This window comes from Aythya marila, assembly GCF_965140915.1.
Source record: "Aythya marila genome assembly, chromosome: 2".
Classification (NCBI taxonomy): Eukaryota; Metazoa; Chordata; class Aves; order Anseriformes; family Anatidae; genus Aythya; species Aythya marila.
In genome coordinates, this window is record NC_139043.1 from 109,887,113 (window position 1) to 109,911,700 (window position 24,588).

The 24,588-nt window shown below is 37.9% G+C and overlaps 1 protein-coding gene across 1 annotated transcript in view; it reads right to left on the minus strand.

Annotated features, from left to right (window-relative positions):
* The window catches only part of SNTG1 (syntrophin gamma 1), a gene marked incomplete at its 3' end in the record, with an annotated part of 342,385 nt that overhangs the window by 155,984 nt on the left and 161,813 nt on the right, over positions 1–24,588 (minus strand). Inside the window, exons 2-3 of the mRNA XM_082753438.1 lie at positions 13,657–13,711; positions 612–746 (exon numbers count right to left, since the gene is read on the minus strand). Coding sequence (XP_082609564.1) covers positions 612–746; positions 13,657–13,683 — 162 coding nt within the window. The 5' untranslated portion in view covers positions 13,684–13,711. The remainder of the gene's footprint in view (positions 1–611; positions 747–13,656; positions 13,712–24,588) is intronic.

Below are 24,588 nucleotides of genomic sequence, written 5' to 3' on the forward strand. Positions count from 1 at the left end.
TAAGAGATCTGACACATCATGTAAAGCAGTAATGTATAAATCACACTACTGCACTGTTCCAGCTGAAGTCCATCTGTATTAAAGCAACTTGCCAGTTCAACTGGTGACCCTCACATCATCGGCTGACAATATCTACGAAGTGTTATACTACAATATGAAGCAAACAAAGGATAACATAACATTGGTGTACCTTGATCCAGTAAAGCCCTACCATAACAGTGAACCATCAGCTGTCTTACCAACTCCACAGACAATACTCAGATATCTGAGTACATCTGTTTTGCTGTTGTTGTTTTGTTTTGTTTTTGTAAAAGTCACTGCCTAACTGTATTAAGTGGCACCAGGATTCAAGGGTCAGTGCACAGAAACAATAGTGTAGTTGTGCATTTAACTTATTTGTTGTTATTGCTGCTTCCTAGATGGGCATTGCCAGGATTTACTCTCAGTAGATGTTATACTAAAATATACTCGGTGTTAAAAATGTAAAATTAAATATTAACCTGAGATTAAAGGCATACATACGTACGCACACACACATGCCCATGTACACACACACAGTATTTTTACTCTTCATAAAGTACATCTGAAAAGAATAAATAAAAACTACTTACACCAGAATAGAAAGGCTCACCAGACACACAGATCACATCCTGCTCCTGGATCATCAGAATATCTTTGGCTAAGTGCAGTCGCACTTTGAAAGGCTCCTGGTTACCATCCTGCAGCAAACAAATCCCTGTCTTTGTCTTCAAAGAAAGGAATAAAGAAAAAAAGTTTTCTTGGTTAGCATGCTGTATTGCCAGACTCCATCCACAAATACATCAACACGTATCCAAAACTATTACCAGGTGCTTAGAATACAAGAGAAAAAATGGCTGTGGTAGCACTGAGTGAAGGCAGATTTTTAAAATTTAAAATCAAAATATTTTCTATTCTGCCCAATGATTTTACAACACTCCTTTTGTTATCTTCAGGGCAGTGTATTGGGAGTGCAGACTTAACAAAGGGGGGGAAAAAATGCTGGACAACAGCATCTGGGAGAGCAAGGAATGAGAACCAGCCCTGCAGACCCCAAGGGCAGTGCAGAAGGAGGGCAAGAGGTGCTCCAGGCATGCAGCAGAAGTTCCCCTGGGGCCTGTGGAGAGGCTCTGGGTGGAGCAGGCTGCCCCCTGCAGCACATGGCGCAGATCTCCAAGCTGCAGAGCGTGGAGGAGCCGCTGGTGGAGCAGGTGGAAGTGGACTGGAGGAGGCTGCAGCCCATGGAGAGCCCCTGCAGGAGCAGGGGGTTTGGGGGAAGCTGACACCCGTAGGGGACCCGTGCCAGATCAGTTTGCTCTTGAAATAAGGACCCCCTGGTATGGAGCCATGTGAGAGCAGTTCTTGAAGAGCTGCTGTGGGCAGCCCCCATAGGATCAGTTCAGGAAGGATGCCATCGCGTGGGAGGGACTCCAGGTGAAGCAGGGGCAGAGAGTGACCATGAAGGAGTGGCAGAGACAAAGCGTTAGGGACTGACCTCAGCTCCCATTCCCTGTTCCCCTGTGCCACTCTGGGGGAAGATGAAGAAGAGAGTGGATAGGGGGAATGGTGATTTTAGTTTGCCCGTAGATTTTGAATCTTGTCTGGTAGTGATAGGTAATAAATTATATTAATCTCCCTATGTTGATTTTTTTTTTTTTTTTTTTTTTTTTTTTTTTTTTTTTGCCTGTGATGTGGTGGGTGATCTCCTTGTCTTTATCTCAACCCTTGAGCCTTTGTCATCACATTTTCTCCCCCTTTCCTTTTGAGGAGAGGGAGTGAGAGAGTGGCTGTGGTGGAGCTCAGCTGCCCAGCTGAGTAAAACCACCACAGGCAGCTACACTCAGTCTCCGTTTTTGGATTAAATGATGACACCTCACTTATATAAGCTGATATTCCTGCATACTGCACCAATTTTGACACAGAAGGACATATAATTGCTTAATACCTCCAAACTAATGAGTTCTAAGCAGTAACAGCCTACATGTGAAACTGTTGTGAGCTTTTCCTAACTGTGAGCACAATGCTGACTTATGCTTTTATAGTACTTGTCAAATGAGAATGCTGAAGTTAAGAATGAGAGAAAAGAGATCAAAGAATGCAACTCCTTCCAGTAACTTAATTCATGCTTCACTTCTGTATTTTACATTTATGGCTAGAGGTCAGAAATTTTGTAGGATTCTTCAGTATACAGTAAGTGGTTTTCAAACAATTTAACAGAATCTTTGTTTGCAGTACTTATATGTTCTACTTTTGGGGCACCATCAATAAGAGGTCTGAGCAGTGAAAAAATCTGAATGTGTAAGCACCCACAGCATGTAATAATCTTTCCCTGAAGGCTGTGTTGAAGATAGCACTCTGTATAATGATTCATAAGTGGAAGTTATGTTGGTAGGGCATTTGGGGTATTAGGAATTTGCCTACAAATAATGAAAGAATTCAGCATTATAACATGGAATTTACTAGTATTGGATAACTATACCTATATGCATAGATACAAATATATATGTAATTGTGTCGTATCTCAGAAAATCATTCTTCATTAAAAATGGTTTAAAAGTTTGGACTCATCAATGTCAATAATAGAACTTCAATTGTCTTCATTCAGGTCAGATTTCAGATTTCAATCCACTATTAAAAAAAAAAAAAAAAAAAAGTTGACTTGAGAGGAGATCAAGGAAACAAAATTCAAGCTGTGAACTTTCTCTGCCATGGCTGACCTGGCTGAATCTAAGGGCTCTTTCTCAGACAAGAGGTTAAAAGAGCATTTGGAAGATCTCCCCATAATACACTCAGATAACTTCATCCCTAGCATGAAGAGAACAAACACAAATATGGAACTGACAGTACGCAACTGGAAAAAGAAAAGTTTAAATTGCTATCAAGAGGCATTAAAAGAGGTCAAGGACAATCTTAAAATAGCTTTGTGTAATATTCTTTACTGATGAACTTTCCTTTTACTTCTGCTCCATGTTCAACACTCAAACTTATGAAAATGTTTTCCCTTGATCAGCAGTAGGAAATATGTATAATTTGAGAGATTTTATTCTCATTTTCAGGAAAAAAAAAAAAAAGAGTTCCTCATGCTGAACTCATACAGATGTCAGGGGGTGCTCTTGTCAGAAGACAGCATACTGCCTTGTTTAGTACTTATGTGTATTTTTTGCAAAGGGATGGGGTAGAAACTGATTGACATGGACAAATAAAATAAATGGATCAGCAAAAGGAGTTAGGAGTTTTCAGTACCACTGGAAAATTCCCTCTCATAGCATACTTAAAATCTTACAAAATTAAAACAAGGAGAATGTAATATAGTTAAATTGCTCTGCTCTTTCTCCTTGTATCTTTTGCTTTACTGACTAAGAAGACTCTTTCTTTCCATGGACCTGTGAAGTAAGCAGTAAGTGATAGTGGAAGTTGAACAGAGTGAGCTGTAAATACATGTAGCTACAGTCAAACAAAAGAGGCTGGCCTACAAACATATACTGCTTATAAAATACCTTTCTCCTGCAGTAAATGTTTGCAGACTTGTCTTCTGTCCTCCCCTGGATAACTGGCAAAGGGATAAATTCTGCCTCTGATGCAATGATTTTAGTAGCTCTGCCTTACTTGACTGCACATTTCTTGTTTGGTCAATTACCCTATAAAGTCTCCAATGAATCTTTGCACAAAGCTGAGGGGCTTCTTTGGGGGAATTAAGAGGCACATAACCATAGCAGACACAATTAGGCATTAGGAAAAAATAAATTAAAATTCAAGTCAGTTTCCAAATGCATGTGGGCTGAGTCTATTCAGTCTTAACAAGAGCCAAGCTTGGGAACAGCAAAATATTTTGGCCCTTGGGAAGACTGATCACACAAATTCAGGGAACTTATTTACATCAGACACTTTAAAATGTAATGAACCACTTTACTGTTGTTGGGCTTTATGAAAGATGGTTTATGACACAGTTCAAAATTAAAGCTTCAATTATGCTACCTCTTTCCCTCTGCTACCTGAGAGCAGTATTAACAGCCACGTAAAGGAGAAGATCCTAAAAGACAATGCTAAAAATGTAGTTCAGTTTCTTTAGATAAGCTCAAGACAAGTCCTTAAAAACAAAGACTTTGTTTCATTATGTTTTATCTCCTGACATTTCTTTTTTATTCTTTTTCCCTTCCTCAAAGCATCCAGGACACTGAATCAAATAAGGACATAAATTCCTGTATCCTGAGCTGGAACTCAGGGAAGATATCCCGCATATATGTTTTCATGTAAAATCACAGTGTACATCAACATTTGGCATCCATGTGACCCCAGTAAAATTACCCTTGCTGAAGGAAGATCAGGCAGGCTGCCTAGTCTTTACACCTCCTCTCCCCCCCCCCCCCCCCATCTCTTACATGTGAAAAGCTTAGATGGCATGCCTGTGGATCAGGTGCAGGGGTGCAAGGTTGTGGCTGATGTTAGCTTTTGTTCCCATTACTAATTTTTATGAGATTCCACAAGAGGGTGTACTAAAATTTTCCCTTCAAGCTGTCTGTGTTTCATTGGCAGAGGGCCCTGCCCTGCCCCTGGCCTACAGCAATAAAATAGCATATGTCACATCAGCTGAGCTACTGTAACTGTCAGTGTGAGGTCAGGCAAGGCATCCTCTGGTGCTCAAATGTATGATAAACTGCATCGTCTTGCAACAGACATGGGCATACAAGCATTAGTTCAGCTGCTAGCATTTTGTAAAGCCAATACACCTTGACTACCTGTTACAGCGAGCCCATAATGCCCTGCTTAATACTTCTACCTTCCTACTTTCTTCAGCCTATTTACAGAGTTAGGCACCTGTTGTAAAGAGGGCAAGAAAACTGAATGCTAAAAGTTGCATATGCTAGTGAAGTGGTTTAGGTAGGCTAAGGAATGGATAAGGAAGTAAGATACAGTGGTGAAAGAATAGGTTTTTACATGGGAGAGCAGTAAGTGACTTCAAACCAAAGCAGTGATGAAGGAAGGTAGCCATACCTAAGTGACAGATGCAGCGAATTTTTCACCTGTGCAGTACTGCCTCTGCCATCTGATTCTACACCCTTGTAGCTCAGGTACAAAGGAACACTAATTTGGCAAGAGCTGATGTCCTTGGTAGGAGTTTAGAAATTGCTTACTGTTCCTGATCTAATGTAACTATAAGAGGGACTGAAAACTGATCTCTATTTGCTCTGTGTGTTGAACTTTCTTACTTTCTTGTTCAGATTCTTATCAGAGAAAGGTGCAAGCAGGAGAGCCCTCAAGGCAGGCTGCTTCTGCAAAGAATACGGTCACACTCAGATCATTATTAGCAACAAGGCAGTGAAAAAAGGTGTTTTAAAAACCTTGCTCCATTATACTCTGATTCATAAAACATCACCATCTTGGCTGTGTATAAGATCTGTCCCTAACAACTTTCCTTAAAGGAATTTATAAATGTTCATGTACTATTAACAGCTTGGTGCAATATATATGGCCTTCACAAATATTTAGGAATTAATTGCAGAAGAAATACATACAAAAGAGTGCTGGGACTGTACAGCCTGGAGAAGTAAAGGCTCATAGGGATCTCATCAAAGTCTATAAATACCTGAAGGGAGAGAGCAAAGGGGATGGAGCCAAGCTCTTTTCAGTGGTGCCCAGAGCCGGAACAAGAGGCAATGGGCAAAAACTGCAACACAGGAGGCTTCCTCTTAATACCAGGCAGTACTTCTTTATGTGCAGCTGACAGAGCACTGGCACAGATTGCCCGGCATTACTGTGGATCTTCCTCCTTGGACGTGGGCCTGGGCAGCCTGCTCAGGGTGGCCCTGCCTGAGCAAGGAGTTCAACCAGATGACCTCCAGAGGTCCCTTCCAGCCTCGAACTCTCAGTGACTTTGTGATTCTGCTAAAGCTATAGTTTGTACTTTTAAGGTAGTAGCATAGTTCTCTACTAAACATATACCCAAATAAATACTGTATGAGACATGTCTTTAATGTTACCTATTGGTTTCAGAGTCAGTTTTGTGCAGGACATCAAACATCAATATTTTAAAATGTATCTGTCCTAAATAAGGTTAGTAGCAGGTTTTCTATTAAAGATTTTTTTTTTATGTTGATTCCTCCCCTTCCCTCCCCCCCCCCCCTTTTTTTTTTGTTTTCTTTGTCATTCACATTAAAAAAAAAAAAGAAGAAAAAAAGAAAAAAAAAAAGAAAAAAAAAAAGTAATCTAAAACTTTTCCAGTGATTTTCCAGTGTTTTGTTCTGGAGGAGACCTAATGAGTATCCCAGGCTATTTTAGTTAATCTCCATTAGTTTTCAATAAATGAATATACCTTTTGGTTAAACTATTTTATCTATTACTTTTGCTCGTTGTTAATAAAACAACGTAGTTATTTTTACTACTTCGAGTTTCAGACCAGTAAAAGGGCCTTGTCACTTCAGTAGGCACCCAAGAATAGTTCAGTTTGTGAACCAGTAGGAGAAAGAAAGGAAAAAAAAGATCTGTCAACACATTTTCTATGCAAAATGACCCAAACTTTTAGTTTCAGCTTTGGTTGGTGTCTTCAAAAATATATCAAACCTCTGCAGTTTAGCTTAGAGCCCTGAAATTTAGTTTTACCATCAAGAATCTGATACCAATAAGGAGAATGGTTGCAGAGACTGCTTTAAATATGTAGGTAATTCACTTCAGATGCACCTTAGGATGCGTATTTGAACTGAAGCTGACCTCTGGGCATATGGAGATATGCCTGTCACTGTTTTATAATGGCAGGTATAATAATGAAAAAGGAAATTGAATCAAAAGGTATAAGACGGTAATGGAAATGAATACAGGAGGTAGGAATACATGTCAGAACCACAGAAAGGATGTTTTTAAATGGTCCAGCTACTCCTTCTGTGAGAGTGTTGCTAGTGCGGGTGAAAAGCACTTACACTGTCAAAAATATAGCCCAGATACACAGGGATGTGTTCAGCTTGTCATTCAGAGCCTGTTGTATCAGGTACTAATATTTTCCAACCCAAAGGACAAGAAGTTGTTTCCTGAACATGAATTCTACACTCCAACCTGAAAGAACTAAAGAAAATATCAAATTTGGACTCAATCCTTCTTTCTTTCTTTCTTTCTTTCTTTCTTTCTTTCTTTCTTTCTTTCTTTCTTTCTTTCTTTCTTTCTTTCTTTCTTTCTTTCTTTCTTTCTTTCTTTCTTTCTTTCTTTCTCTCTTTCTTTCTCTCTTTCTTTCTCTCTTTCTTTCTCTCTTTCTTTCTCTCTTTCTTTCTCTCTTTCTTTCTCTCTTTCTCTCTTTCTCTCTTTCTCTCTTTCTTTCTATGATTTCCCAGGTATGAATATTTGGCTATGGCATTCTTCCTAAATTGTTTTCTCAAAAGAATAAAGTCCTACAGTGAATTTTCTATGTTTCGTACAGTCTGATTAATTCAATATGCAAATTGGACATTTGGAAAATGAACACATATTTATCTGCATTTACATAAATATACCTGTATGTATGAGAACATCTTTTTGAATTAAGGTACCTTTTTAGAGCAAAAAAAAATATTTTTTTGACACTATAAATAAGCAAGTTTTAATTCCTTAATTGCCAATGAGCTACTGAAACTAGATTACATCATTACAATTGAAGCCAAGAGATAGGCCAATATAAAACTGAAGGCTATTGTGAGCATGTATGTGTTTCTTTGCATATATATTCACATGTATTCTTCAAATTTAATTAGTTTATTAATAAGACATTCTCACAGGCATCATAAATTGTCAGTCTTTTTCTGTGTTGTGGTTTTAGGATTAAATTATGAGTTGAAGCTGGATTTAGAAAAACACAAAAACAAAACCTAAGGTCTTAGAAATCCCAGCATAGCAAATTGAAAGCATTTATAAAGAAAGGAAATCACTAGCTTAAGCTGAAATATGTGGATCATAAACTGGCACAATGGAGACTAGACAGTCTAAAACAGTGTATAACAAGATTTATTAAAGAAAGTAATGAGAAAGACAAAAGATTGCTTAAAAATAAAATGCATTCTGTGACAGGCAAAAAAAAAAAAAACAACAAGATGGATGTTGAAATAAAACTAGAGCTGTGAACACATCATTATAAAGTTTGTGAAGTCTATAGAAATATTCATAGGATTCAGAAAGCAGGGGACAACGGCTTAAAATATCAAAGCAAATCTTCAAAGAAGCAGTGGACAGTATTGTAATCAGATAAATAGATAACAAATGTTAAAACAAATATACTTACTAATTTCAATGATTTTATAGTGATCTTAGGAAAAAAAAAAAAAAAAAAAAAAAAAGCCAAAAAGAACTACCAAAGCCAAGGTATTAGAAGTAGAGAATGAGATTTCAAAAGCAATGAAGTTAGAAAAGTTAGAAAGCAGCCAATGCTGCTTGCTCACAAAATACAGAGAAAATACCATAAAAAAAAAAAAAAAAAAAAAAAGGAGAGAGAGAGAAAAAAAAACACAGCATTCCCTAGGGAAAAGATACTACTGCAGCATAACCATCCTAAGTCTTTGATTTTATCAGAAGGGTATTTTCAATGGAGAGGACAGAATCATGTCAGAGACTGAAGTTACCTTCCAAGCAACAGTTTTCAGAATATAGAATAAGGTCAAGTGAATACAGGCAAGAGTTTAAAGAACCTAGTGACTTTAAATCACTTTAGTGATTTATGCTCTCATGAAGTTCAGAAAGCTCTGGGTAAAGGATAAAAGAGGAGTTGAATAGCCTTTTGGCTTGAAAATTGTTGAATAAGACAATTCAACAGCTGTTGTACAAGAACCAGTACAGTGTACACATTTACTCATCAGTGAAGGAAGGAAAAGAGTAGGGAATCCAGAATAATTCCTTAGAAAGTGTTGTACATTTGTAGATTTATTTTTTTTTTTTAGTATTATTTAACACAGAAGGTGTTTTATTGAAGAATAAAACCACTTCAAAATCCCTTGAAAAGCAGCATAGTCTACAGATAAAATTCTTAGGAAGAAAATAATCATCAGAATCATGTTGAAATTGACACCAAACTGTATCTGTCTTCTAAGCTCTCATTATAATCAATGAAGAACTGTTCATTAAAGTCAATAAAGCATAAAGAGCAATTGAGCTGATCATCAAGTTTAGGGACTTGAGGCTATTCACTAGGCTCCACTGCCTGCACTATTCAGATTTGCTGTGAGAACTTAACACAAACTCCATGTGCAGATATCTGTATGTAGGCAAGACCATCATTGTCCAAATCTCAGACCAAATATCACTAGACACCAAAGGTGACATTATAGTGTGTTTCTGTCACAAGTCACCTAAGTAGAACAAGCAGATGAGAACACCAGCCAGCCCTTCTTTGTGTGCAGTGATGGGGCAATGGTACAGGTTGTCCAGAGAGGTTGGAGTCTCACTTCTTGGAGATCTTCAAAAGCCACCTGGACATGGGCCTGGACAACCTTCTCTGGGTGGCCCTGCTTGAGCAGGGGGTCAGACAAGTTGACCTCTGTAAGTCCCTTCCAACATTAATCATTCTGTGATAGTTGCCACTAGAAAAAAAATAAGGGATTCGTGAAAGCATTGGTACTAGAAAAGGACTGCAGTTCCTACAAAGATGCCCAATGCACCGGAGTAGCAGTTATTTAGAATGAACAGATGTACTTGTTTGACGTGGGAGATAGCTAATTTTCTTCACAGTGGCTTGTATGGTGCAATTTCTTTGATTTGAGATGAAAACACTGTTGATAACACTCCAATGTTTTAGCTATTGCTGAACAGTGCTTGCACAGTGCCAAAGGACTTTCCTGTTTTTCACACTGCCCTGCCTGCAAGTACACAGGAATCTGGGAGGGCAGAGAATATGGCCAGGACATCTGACCCAAATGGACCAAGGTGTTATTATATGATGCCGTGCTCACCAATAAAAACTGGGTGAAGATGAAGGAAAGGGGCACATTAGGAGTTATAGCATTTGTCTTCCCAAGTAACCATTGCATGTGGTGAGCCATCGAATATGTCATGGCCATCATGAATAATGTGCTTTGTCCTTTGTGCATCCATGTGGAATATTTTGGTTTTATGCTATTTGAAACTAAATTCAAAACACTTACTGCCATAAGCAAGGATGGGGATGGAAGTACCAGTGAGGAGAGTCTAAGCCCTACTCATCATTTTGGGAGAGCGATCCCAGTTCTTCTGTTGGTGGAGGTTACAGGTCTCTGGAGGATGGGGAAAGATGGGCAATAAGATATTCAGAAGAAAAGAAAGAAAGAAGGGAAGAAGACGAAGGCCTCATAGAAGACTTTATTGCCATTATCAAAAAACTGCCTAGTGATTATACTTCTATAGTATATAGAATAATCAAAGCTTTGATGCGATTGGGGATAGAGGGCAAAGAAGATTTAAACTTATAAATGTACTGACTAGATAACATATTAAACAAAAATACTCTGGAGTAAAATCTATTTCCTATCAGTAAATAAATATGAAATAAACTGAGAACAAAGCTATTGTGGTTGCACACAAAATACAGCTTGAAGTGACTAAACAATTGCTGAAGATGTGCCAGTGGAATGACACTGTAAATTAACTAAGGAGTCAGTGCCACAGTGGTACTTCTTTTGTCTCTATCATCACTTTTACAAGAAGCTTTAAAGATAATGTCTTGACTTAAAGACATTTTGGAATTGAAATACCTGACAGAATGGATGATTACTTCTCATACTGAACTTAAATGAACAACCTTATTATGGAATTTCTTAAGTCTTGGATAGTGCAATTCAAAGGAAGCTGTTTGCATCGGTGGAGAAAAAAAAAAAAATGCAAACCCTTCCAGTAATCAATTAGATGAAAAACACAAGAATTAGGTTACATGATAAGTCTTGCCTGCACACACACAGACAATTGCAGATGGTGGCAGTCCAAGTAACACCTTGCCAGGCCTGTCACAGAAGCCATCAGCCTATCAAAGGCCCATCTCCACAGGCCTGGAGGGGCACACAGACATAATGTGGGACAGGTGAGAAGCTAAAACAAGGACTTGGAGGGATACCCTGTCTGATCCCCTCCGAAGGTTGTCCTGGGACAGTCTTGGCCCCAGTTTCCAGGTGTAATGAATGTGATGAACCCATTTTGATGCCTTCATCACGATGAGACAATGCCAGACCACTTTTAGGACTAAAGAATGTCTCTGCCTAGGGCTGTGGGACTGTCAGTTCTGGATTGCACAGGATGGGATGTTTAGGGGAGGAACCAAAGGCAGAGCAAAGGAGGTATTTAAGTCTTTTGGGGAGGAACAAACATGGAAAAATAGAAGGACAAGGATACGAAAATGTATTGGCTGCATGTAAGTAGGTTTCTGGTCAGCACACTTGTCCGGCTGTGCTCTGTCTTACTGAATTCCTTTCTAACATTTTTTTCCTGGGATAGGGGCTCTGTCTACATCCATTGTGCTCAGCCAGAAAGGGTAGCAGTATGAGGCTGCTGGGGATGTCTGTGTTTGTGCAAGTGCTCTGTGTGTCTGTCTATATCTAATTAGTGTGGCTGGCCATGTATATACATATACACGTATAGAAGGATATGTGCATATATGTAGTTTATATGCATTCTCTGTTCATACACCTACTGCCACTTCAGCCTCACTACTGGTTGAACCAGTGGGCACACAGCTACAATAGCCTCACTGCTCACGGGATGTCAGATACAGCTTGATGTATTTCCCTCTAACAACCAAAGCAGAGGATACCTTACAATGATAGTGCAGAGGATTTAGTTAAAAATTACACCTGTAAGCATAAGACTATTGATGCTTTACTTAGACATCGGTATTTTGTGAAAGTAGGTTGAAAGTCTGCATTTTATTAACTTTGATTGGCTTAGAAGGAAAGATGTAGATCACAATAGTTTGAAGAATTTCTTAGAAGTAGCACTACTAGTTTTGTGGCATAGGGATCATTTTACATAAACCAAATAAACTGGGTTTGAATCTATTTCATTTTATTTTATTAATCTAAAAGTTAAAGGTGCTTGTTCTCCATATCATGAACATTTTAGGGTGGGAAGAGTCACTCTGTCCTTCCATTGTCTATCATGGAAAGTCAAGTAAAGTAGGTGATTTTTAAAGACTTATACTTGAAACAAACACTCTGACTAGAAGCCATATAGTGAATGAAATAGATCTGCAAAAAACTTTTGCACTGTAACGGCTAGCACAGGACTCGTATTCCAGGTAATCTTTCTATGGCTGTTGTCATTATTGCTGCTGGGCACAGAGTGAAGTTAATTGCCACTAAATAATATCTACTAGGCTGCAGTTTAAATAACACCATAAAAATCCTAAGAAAATAAGCAGTATCTATCTGTTTTGTTCAATAAATACATGAGAAAAAAAGTGAAACAAAAAATAACCTAGCCAGAAATGCTTTTTTTCTCAGGCAAATAATTTCAGTTATACTGTATTATGGTATTTAGATTGTATATGTACTAAAGACTGTCACATACCATCCTGGAAAGCAATCATACTACCCATTCCCAAAGACAAGCTTCACTCTAATATTATTTTTTTATCCCACTGTTAGTTTCAGAAGGCTGTCATGATTTCATGTTCTTCATCCTGCTTATTTTCTCTTTTTCCATCTAATTTACACCCATAGATGCTCAAGCCAAAATTGTTTTTAGCTGAATTTAGTACTTGGTCCTACTGTTCTTCCCATCCTTTTACTTCTTTTTTTTTTTTTTTTTTCCATGGAATCATGGTCATCCTTAAAGGTGTGGTCAGTTTTCTTGTTGCCAGTCATAACTTCTTAACCACTGTTTGTTATTCTCTGTATAAAAGCAACTGTATTTTAAAATCTTAATAATGCTGTGTAAATTGGTGTAAATGGTTCTCAGTGGATCTCACTTGCTAACATTGTACAAACATTTTAAAACAATCTGTCCACAGAAAATCATTGAGAGAATATAATGCCCTTTTTATCATATACAAATGCATCTTATTTACTTTGTGTATGTGTGTGTGTGTGTGTATGTGTGTGGTTTTTTTCGTCTTTTTTTTTAAGGTAAAATTGGTATGAACACAGAAACAAAAGAACTTCCCCCCATCCTCAGAGTGGGGGAACTAAATCACTATTATCATCATAATATTGATATTATGAAACTATACCTATGTTAAGTGAAAATTACTCTCTTGCCTCATCAAATCAAAACAGAATTACTTATCAATGGGTCTACTTTGCAGCTTCCCCTCTCTCCTCACCCTTTTCCCATACTCCTACATTTTCCCTTTGATTTTGCTGAACAGTGACAGACAGATTTCTGTCCCATGGATGTTTTAATTCATGTACATACTTTCAGATATAAACACGTCACTAAGAGCAAAGCTGACATAAAACATAAATACTTGCACCTATGTTGTGCCTGAAGAAGTAAATTGGAGTGGACAGAGGTGAAGGCTAGCGATGAATATACCTGGGCAAATTTTTCATGTTCTGCTACAAAGTCTGCCTGCCACCATGAAGCGATCAACTGCATAACTTACATCTGATTATATAATTCCTCTCGTTTCAGAAAAAGAGGGTAGATAGTGTTTTGCATAATAAAAGGACTAAAAGTGCATTGATTTTGATTCTACTGTTGTTTGAAAGGAAAAATATCTGATCCTACCTCTTCACAGGCGGTCCTGAAATCCATGTGCTATGACACAGCAAGTGATATTTGTCTAAAATAGAGAGAAAGATATCATTAGAATGAAAAGGATATTGCAAAACATAGAAGTTACCTATCTGAGCTGTGCAACTGATCTACCCTTTGTCAGGTCCCGTTATAGTCATTGCGTAAAAAGAGAAATGATCAAAGTTGCAACAGGATTAGGAAGTATAAGATATTAAAATTGTTCCTGCTTCTTATAAAGTACACAACTTGGTTTCACTGAGTATGATCAGAGGAATTCTCATGCTCCCACAATTTTCTTCCACTCATGGGACATAGAAACTTACGTTTCTTATTCCAAGTGTGAGTTTATTTTTCATTTATTTTCAAAAGTAGGGGCGCATTGGAAAGTAACACTTCAGAAGGAGACAATTAAGTGTTGCTCTTCAGAATGCCCTCTCTCTCATGAAAGATTGTTTGTTTTGTTTTTCTTTTCTCCCACAAATAAAAACAATCAAGCATCAATACCTTTGTCTCACATTTATAATCTGTCCCAGGGAGCCAGTGTCATTTAACAGTGTGTTAAAAACAGAAATACTTACGAGCTGAAAAAACAAATGTTAAAAAAGTCAGGAATATATGTGAGGACTGGCAAAATGTCACACCAAATCCTGTGATTATTACTTTGCTAGGCCTCTACCTAACATGTACTCATCCCAATGCACACTTATGCATTCATTTTTTTATGAGATAAAGCTACTGGAACAGGCTTTTTAACAGAGGATAATAACAGTGTCCTACTGTTGGTTCAGCAACAGAAATGCTCATATATCTGCCAATAACATTTCCAGGAAACACTTCCTGGGCAAAGCAGACATTTCATTCAATGACTGGAGATACAAAACCTATAAACCAGTTCTCTATCCTATGACTTGCAGGCTGTCATGGCAAATAAAACTATTGGCCTTCAGCAAGGCAGTCTTCAAACTATAAATACTGCTTCCCACTATCTGTTGATACATGGTGAATCTACCTGCTGATCACCTTGGTGACACTTCATTTTTTCCCTTATATTCTAAATTACACATAGATAAAATAGAAAATACAACAAATACTCTCCTAACATGTATTTCCCCAGTAAAATAATATCTTTGGTTTCCAAAGAAATGTTACTCATAGAGTTTTATTGAATCGTAAAATGGTTTGGGGTGGAAGGGACCTTAAAGATCCCCTAGTTCCAACCCCCCACCATAGGCAGGGACACCTCCTGATCAGGTTGATTAGCGCTTCATCTAACCTGGTCTTTAACACTTCCAGGGATGGGGCATCCACAGCTTCTCTGGGCAACCTGTTATAGTGCCTCACCACACTCTGAGTGAAAAATTTATTCCTAATATTTAATCCAAATCTATGCTCTTTTACTTGTAAGTCCTATTACTACTCTCCCTGATAAAGGGTCCTTCTCCAACTTTCTTGTGGGCTCTCTTTAGGTACTACAGGCTGTTACATGTTTTCCCTGGAGCCTCCTCTTCACTGTGCTAAATAACCACAACTTTCTCAGTTTTTCTTTACAGGAGAGGTGCTCCATCCCTCTGATCATCCTCATGGACATCCTCAGGACTCATGGACTCATTCCAACAGGTCTAAGTCTTTCTTATTACAGAATTATAGAATTACAGAATTGGAAAGGACCTCAAGAGATCATCAGGTCCAACCCCCCTGCCAAAGCAGGTTCCCTAGAGCTGGTTGCCCAGGGAGGTGTTCAGACAGGCCTTGAATATCTCCAGAGAAGGAGACTCCACAACCTCCCTGGGCAGCCTGTTCCAATGCTCCATCACCCTCAAAGTGAAGAATTTCTTTTGCATGTTGGTGCAGAACTTCCCGTGATAGATTTTTTTGACCATTGCCCCTTGTCCTATCACCACAAACCACCAAAAAGAGGTTGGCCAAATCCCACTGTCTGCCAAACTTCAGATATTTGTAAACATTGATAAGATCCCCTCTCAGTCTTCTCTTCTCAAGGCGGAACAGAAAGGTCTCTCAGCCTTTCCTCATAGGGAAGATGCTCCAGGCCCTGTAACATTTTTGCTGCCCTCTGCTGAACTCTTTCCAGGAGATCCTTGTCTTTCTTGTAGTCTTATCAGACTTGGGAGATTGTATAAAATCATGGGATCGTAGAATCATAGATTGGTTTGTTTTGGAAGGGACCTTAAAGATCATCTAATTCCATCCCCCTGCCACGGGCAGGGACAACTTCCACTAGACCATGGTGCCCCAAGCCACATCCAATCTGGCCTTGAACACCTCCAGGGATGGTGCATCCACAGCTTCTCCAGGCAACCTGTGACAGTACTTCATCACCTCACTGTAAACAATTTAATCCTTATACCTAATCTACATCTTTTTTAGTTTAAAGCTGTTACTCCTGGCCCTATCACTCCACTCCCTGATGAAGAGCCCCTCCTCAGCTTTTCTGTAGACCCCTTTAGGCATTAGAAGGCTGATATAAGGTCTCCCTGGAACCTTCTCTTCTCCAGGCTGAACAACCCCAACTCCTTCAGCCTGTCTTCATAGCAGAGATACTGCAGCCCATTGATCACCCTAATGAACTTCCTCTGGACTCACTCTAATATGTTGATGTTCTTCTTTTATTGGGGGAACACAATACTCCAGGTGGGGTCTCATGAGAGCAGAGTGAAGGGGAAGAATCACCTCCCTCATCCTGCTGACCATGGTTCTTTTGCTGCAGCCCAGGATACTGTTGGCTTTCGGGCTGCATGAGCACATTGCCTGCTCACATTAAGCTTCTCATCAATCAACAACCCTAAGTCCTTCTCCTCGGGGCTGCTCTCAATCCATTCTCCCTGCAACCTGTATTTGTGCATGGGATTGATCTGACCCAGATGCAGGACCTTGCACTTGGCCTTCATGAGGTTTGCACAGGCCCATCTCTCAAGCCTATCCAAATCCCTCTGGATGGCATCCCTTCCCTCCAATGTGTTGACTGCTCCACATGGCTTGGTGTCATTGGCAAACTTCATGAGGGTGCACTCAATCCTATTGTCCATGCCGCAAAAAAAGAAGTTAAACAGCACTGGTCCTAATACCAATCCCTACAGAGCATGACTCATCATTGGTCTCCACTTGGACATTGAACCAACTCCTTGAGTGCAACCATCCAGCCAATTCCTTACGCACCAAGTGGTCCATCCACCAAATCCATGTCCCTCCAATTTAGACACAAGGATGTCATGTGAGACAGTATCAAATGCTTTGCACAAGCCTAGGTAGATGGTGTAAGTTCCTCCTCCCTTATCCAACAATGTTGTAACCCTGATGTAGAAGGCCACCGGATTTTTCAGGCATGATCTGCCCTCAGCAAAGCTATGTTGGCTGTCCCCAGTCATCTCTTTGTTTTCCATGTGCCTTAGAATAGTTTCCAGGAGGATCTGCTCCATGACCTTTCTGAGCACAGAGGTGAAGTTGGCCTGTAGTTTCCTGGGAACTCCTTTTTTTCCTTTTTAAAAATGGGGGTTATGTTTCCCCTCTTCCAGTCAGTGGGAACTTCAACAGACTACAAAAATTTTTCAAATATGATGGGCAGAGGCTTAGTAACTTCATCCGCCAGCATCCTTGGATGAATCTTATCAGGTCCCATGGACGTGTGCACCTCCAGGTTCTTTAGATGGTGTTGAACTCAATGTTCTCCTACAGTGAGCAGTTCTTCATTTTCCCCTTCCCTGTCCATTTTTTTTTTTTTTTTTTTTCAGGCATTCAACCACTCAGTCACTGATCTTTGCAATATGGCTGCCATTGTTTCTATATTACACTATTTTTCCAACTGGTTCTTGCCTGTGGCTTGGCTCACAGTGGAAATCAAGCCCATTACCAATGTTTCTTTTTCGGTCCATCAACTTTTTTTTTTTTTTAACTGTTGATATGCAAGTAACAGTACACACAAGCATAAATTACATTAGAAACATCATTTTTCCCCCCACATTTCAACTCTGAATAAACTCTCTAGATTACTAAATTACAGGAGTATATATCATACATAACAAATAAATTTTATGATATTTTACTGCTAAAATGTTCTAATGATTGGTTATTATCTCCTCCTGTAATACATTTTAAAAAGCAGAAAATACAGAACCAAACAATTTTAAAACCAAAGAGTTTTTAAAACAATGAATTGCAAAACCCACTGCTGACAGATATCCCTTGGTCTGCCTCTGGCTAACCTCAGCAATCCCCTTACCTTCAAATCACAGCCGTGTTCAGCTGAGAACCTTTCCAGTTCTCTGAGGAGCTCCCTTCAGTCTCACCCAGACAGACCACTGGTTACCAGCACAGAAACTCCTTTGGCCTCAATATTTGGTTTGCCTTTGTCCTTTCTCACACATAGGTTGGCACAAACTGCATCCGAGAAGGTGAGAAAGGAGCTGGCAGTGACCTTCAAAGGCTGAGGTACAGAGGAAAAGAAGCAGTGTTGGGACAGGATAGGGTGTGTAAGCACAGAGAGAAGCACAAGCAATGTGTATTATTCAAAGAGAAGGAATGGCTGAATAGCAATGAGCCTTCCTCTGAAAGGGTTTGGGGCATGCAATCAAGGAAATGTAAACAAGCAGGCTTCAAAATGTTACTTTCCTTCCTTTCTACATGATTTCCGTTCTGTAATTCCTCAAAAACTGAGTTACCAAACTTATTTAGCTCATCTCTGTTGATAGATGTAACGGAAGTAACGTATGAATGACAGAATGGGAACAGAATTTGACACCCCCTTGGCAGAACAAGCAGTTATTCAACACCACAAATAAATAAATAAATAAATACTGTGCAATATTACTATGGCATTTGTGTTCTAAAGGGAAATCAATGGCTAAAACATAATGGTAAAGTTGAAGGCAATGGAAACCTTCAGAGACAAAGCTTCATTTAGGATAACGCACTGAAGACTTGAGCTATGCTCAGATCTTCCTGTAATAAATCAGGTCATATTCCAGTAGTATAATAGATGTAATTTCACCATGACTGGAGAATACTCCAGTATATATAATATAATAAGACAGCAAACAAAAAGAATATTTCATGTGCACATGACAGTCTTCAGAATACCACAAGCCAAGCAAAATACTAAGAAAGCAGTAGGAAGCACTTCATTTTCAATGGCATTATTGCAAATAATAGAATATTGTATGCAAAATTAAGTTAATGGAGAGATGATGTATTAACAAACACAATTTAGTGTGACTCTGAGAGCTATCTTTCAGGTTATGTCTTCATCTTCAAAGGAATTTTACAGGTGAGGTGCTGGCACAAGGTTGCCCAGAGAAGTTGTGGATGCCCCATCCCTGGAATTGTTAAAGACCAGGTTGGATGAGGCCCTGGGAAATCTGATCTAGTGGGAAGTGTCCCTGAAACTAGGGGATCTTCAAGGTCCCTCCAACCCAAACCATTCTATGATTCTGTGATTCTATAATTTGAACTCGGAAGAAGTTTACTTTGCAAAAAAGGCAGTCTAAAAGTATTTTAAGTCATGGCCTTTCCTCCATATATTTATGTATACAGAGACTATCTAGAGTCACAAGAATTCTTATTGTCAGAGCATTGTCTGAATTGCTAACTGGAAAATAGACTAAAACCAAGTTTCAAAGGCATAAATACCCATTCTGCAACCAATTGTGACAGCCATTCACTAATAAACCACATGTTTGCCTTTTAATGTCCTTCTCCCAGCTTTCTTATTACCAAAATCTTTTGTGCTCCACTTTTTGGCGATGTTTAAAGGAAATCTTATCTGTCATTTCTTTGCGTGTTGGGAAATTAAACACACTTCTGTATAACAATGAAGGTTTTTTTATAGCAACAAGTAAAACAAAACCAAAACCAACTCTATTGTAAATAGGGAAAGACAGCTTAGGAATTATCCTTACATGCTGGTCCTTTGTGTTTTAAGGGAAAGAAAAAAAAAAAGCAAAAAGCAAAAAAAACAACAACACAGGGAATCAGAGAAGTTATTTTAAACGCACATTACATGCAGCCATCTTTGTTCTACCCAGCTTGCCACAGAGAATTTTATGCTGGAACACTTTTCAGAGGCATGCACACAGCACAGGAATCTGAAGGAGCCATTAACCACAGGTTAATAATACCCTATTCTGTTACTGTTTTCCAGCCCATTTCCATTATATTTCATTTGAAAACAGAATTACATACATTCAGTAAACCTAATGTTTTAAGTCATCTACTATATTAACATTTTGGACTCAACTGTTGAAAACTTTCAACACAAGTTGGGAACAGCTTTCCTCATTGAGTTCAATACACCAAGGAGGATCTACATAACCCTTGCAGAGTATTGCAGCCTTAATAAACTAATTTAGATTGAAAGATGCTCAGAAACCTGGTTTGAGATGAAGTTTGAACTCAGCAAAACGTGCACTTTTTTATTAGACATTTTGTTGAGACATCCAGTTCTTATTAAAGCTCATGCTTTAAAAGAATTGAAGTTGGCAATTAGTAACTAACAAGGTTTTTAAATGTTTTATTCATTTTATTTTGGTTAAAACAAGAACATTTACTTGCCAGTCATAACATATCATATTAATTGCAAGCATTTGTAATCAGCAAGCTCAATTAAGATTCACTGTATAAACATCGAGGTTTTCAAGATTCACTGAGCCACAAGGCAGTATTAACTGAATGAATGTATGTTGGACTCCTGGTTATTTATTGAGTACTGTTTGCACTAACAATTATCTGGTGCCCCCCACAAACTAACACCCACAGTGTGACTTCATGAGTAACCCAGTCTGTTTTGGCTTGGCAAAAGCAAACCAAAGGAAATGGCAAAAGAGAAAAAAAAAAGAAAAGGTCAATGTAACATAATCTTTCAGAGGCAAAAAGCAGTACTACAGGATAATTGTTTGAGAATAGAAACGTTAAATGCCATCAGTGGACTGGTTTTTTTTGTTTGTTTGTTTTGGTTTGGTTTGGTTTTGTTTTGTTTTGTTTTGTTTTTTTGGGGGGGGAATGCTCTACAGCAAACTGGAACAGAAAAATTTGGCTGGCTCTGGGTTAAAGTCTGGAATATTGCTAAGAAAAAAAATAAATAAATTTAGCACAGATGTGAGAGCCCAAATGGGGGCTAAATATCCCCATATTTTTAGCTCCTCTGGAGGCAGTATGAACAGTATTACATGGTTTAGACCAAGTTCTCAGTTTTACCTAAAAAACAGTTCCTTGCATCAGACAAACAGAAATTCTCTGACTATCTCCCATGGCATTCTGCTTTTTCTCTCCATTATCTCTCACCATAGAATTTCCTTATAAAAGAGATACTGGCAATTCTTCTGCCAAGGCAACTGATTTCCAGTCAAACAAATTTCATGCCTCTGGCGGTATGCCTAATGCAAGTAGTTAGGAGTAAGACTTTCAACATCAAATTGCATCTTTTGATTTCACTTAAGTTAAATAAAGTAAAATAGTTAAAAGTAAAATAAAATGCATTTTACCAGCCTGATCAGGGAGGTAAGGAAATAAATAATTGATTGTAAACACTTGGGAGGTTTTCATTTGCAGGGTCCTTGGGAACTGCTTGTACAATTAAGCTAAAGACAAGAATGCTTCTACTTCTTCAACGAGTTAGCATACTTTTTCAAATTAAAAAGAAGGTAAGGTAATGTTTAATTAAAAGTTTAATACAAGTTTTGTCTATGTCTTATCCCCGATTTAGGACATTTATTTGACAGCTAGTATAAGAAAATACACATCTAGCCCTATGAGGTCCAGAGAAATGAGACTTCAGAATCACGTGGCAATATCTTTATATGTGTATAAGAATATATATATATATACATATAAATAATCATAAAGGTTTCTAAAATTTTCTTATACAAGCAAAACTAATTGGATTGGTGCAAACTAAGATAAAGTGATTCACAGATAGGGAAAGTGGAGAAATTCATTATTACCACACAATGAAATAAATCTACAAACTCACAGAATCACAAAATCATTTAGGTTGGAAGAGACCTCCAAGATCACCTACTCCAACCTTGACCTAACACTAACAAGTCCTCCACTAAATCATGTCACTAAGCTCTACATCTAAACATCTTTTAAATACCTGTTTGTACATTTCAGTTATACATATCCACAACTAAACAAATATATGCAGCATATGTAATAAGGGAATGGGGGAATGGAAAAATATACTTAGTGAAATTGGTTGGGCTAACTGTGTTTTTTTAGGAACTGGATTTTGTTTTCACAAAACTCAGCCACAAAACCCCCCCTAATCCTAGCTCTACTGTCTCAGATACAGACTAATAAACTATAAAGGCAATACCACAACATAACAACACATTTATATTGTCTAACCAACAACAGAACCATCCCTCCATTTCTGTATGGTAATGTAGCCCTATTGACTTAAAAAAAAAAAAAAAGTTAAAAAATAACTGTTTTTGTTACTCTGATTACTCTGATCTGCTCTGTTCTTTGGGCAGTGTTTTGAATACAGGTATTAAAGGATACTTGTATAACAGCATTTACCATTTTAGCAAAAGGTACAGGAAAAAAAAAAAAAGCATGGAAAACACTGATGTACAAGAATTCTAAGGTCTCAAAATTCTTTTAGAAATGCTTTCAGTACTTTTATGCCCTTAGTAAAAATACAACATTTTTACATGTTAATAATTATGTGATTGTGGAGAGTGCAATCTATTAATGATTTTCTCACGAATTCTCCCAAATGAAAAACAGTATTATACTATCCTTTAAAAAGGAAACATTTAAATTTTGATAAATTTAAAACTGATAATTCTATTCTGGTAGGCATTGATTTTCAGTAAACAGAGATAAAATAACACCAAATATTTTCCAGAGATTTTTCAGCTCCTGTCTGACATACGATTTATACCTCTGTATATGTACATGTCAAATCCTACATTAATTTTCAAAGTTCCTAATGGAAAAACAATCATTCACATTGAAATCAGAAAAATCTGTATTTTCCCCACAAGTCCTACCTAAATAATAATAATAATAATAATAATAATAATAATAATAATAATAATAATAATAATAATAATAATAATAATAAACTACAATGAATTATTATAATTATAACCAGATTACATGATGGAGGGACATGATACCAGACTTAGTACAGAAGACTTTAATTTTATCAATTATAGCATTGTCTTGAATACGTTTTTCTTCCAGTTTACATTTTCATGAAGTTGTACATATTTCCATTTTGTTAATTGACTGATATTTTTCACATATACCAAGGAAAATGCAAAACAGAATTTTTCAACAGATATGGCATGTTTGTGGCTCATATGCTATTGTTTGAATCACAGTCTCTAGCATACCTTGATATAGCTTGAACAAGATAAGCATAACTGAAAAAAATGGCAAAATCTAATCTCAGAAAAAAATCAGAAGTTTCTATATAGAAACTCTGTAGGAGCCAGACCCCAGGTTTCTTATTTAAAGTGGGCCAAGGAATCTCTGTGTTGTACTTCAGCTTAGACAAATTTTGCATTGTTTGCTATGTCAGGTAACCTATGTCAGATATCCTTCAATATCATGGGCTTTCTTCATAGACTTTATTTCCTTTTTATTCTAAGGTATGAACTCAAATAACCAAGTTAATCACAAATGATACAAGGAATAATTTGGAAAAATAAAAAGGTTTATTTAAGTTAATTATATTAAGTGACCATTTTACTGCTTTATACTGAAGTCTGAACTGCAACCCAGCTTCAATTACCAGATCTTGTAACCAACAGTGGCTTTTCTGCATAAAAAGTATTCCTATAGCAACATGGATTCATACATTTCAGGGGTCAACATTAAGATGTATGTATTCACCATCTCTGGGACAGCATAGCTATGGCATAGGGAACTCCCAAGGATTAATGCAGTTGCTGCTTCAGTATCATCTTATCTACAAAGTCATCTCTAAAGACACCATTAGAGCATTAATTTTCTCCAGGTTAAGAAATAATAAAAATATTAGAAAAAATAAACTATTTCAAATAGTTGCCACTGAAGGAAGGTGGCGTACTCTACATGAATTAGGACATTCAAGCCATCAGAGATACCTTGGTCATGGTTTGCAGTCCTCACCTCACCACATTTATCTTTTTCCAGAGCACTTACTTTCGTGTATAGGAATTCAGCACTTACTGAAAACAAACACCAATAACTTGTCTCAAAAATAATCATCATAATTAGATCTTCCACTTGAGTATTTATATAATTGCAGCAAAAGCCTCTTTAGTTCCTATGAACTTCAGAAAGCAAGAATTTATAGCAGTACTGTTATAATATCATCAAGTCAAGTTTACTTGTTGTCAAAATGCTCCTGCAGTGGTACATTGTCAAAACATATAATAAGAGATCTTGAAATATGCAGAATGTGCCACATAGGAAAACACAGCACTTAAACTACTGTAAAATTAAAATAAACAAAGTTAAGTAGCCAGTGAACACTTAAAACTAATCAGAAAATCTCTCTGTGTAACAGCAGCATCCCTCACTGAAAATCTTTCTCTATGGGACTGGGTTGGACAGGGATAGTGTAATGGTCATCCCAGCTGTCCACATACCCTCTCCTGGAGGTTGTTATGCTGGACATAGAGTAGTAAGTTGCAAAGGAACACCAATTACAGTCTTGGCTGATTTGCCACTGTCAAGTGGTAGAACACTACCAGGAACACCAAGCCACCACACGGTAGTACCTGGGCAGGCAGATGTGGATGGACAGCTATAGACGCCATCCTTCGTTAATCATTCACCTCAAGGGAATTACTCATTTTGGCTATCTAATTTTCTACCTCATTGACTATTGCTTAGCTTAGATTTTACTTAATATGTTTTTGAGCTCATTGAGAGCCAGGAGGCCAAAAATTCAAAGTCATAAGAAATCTGTCG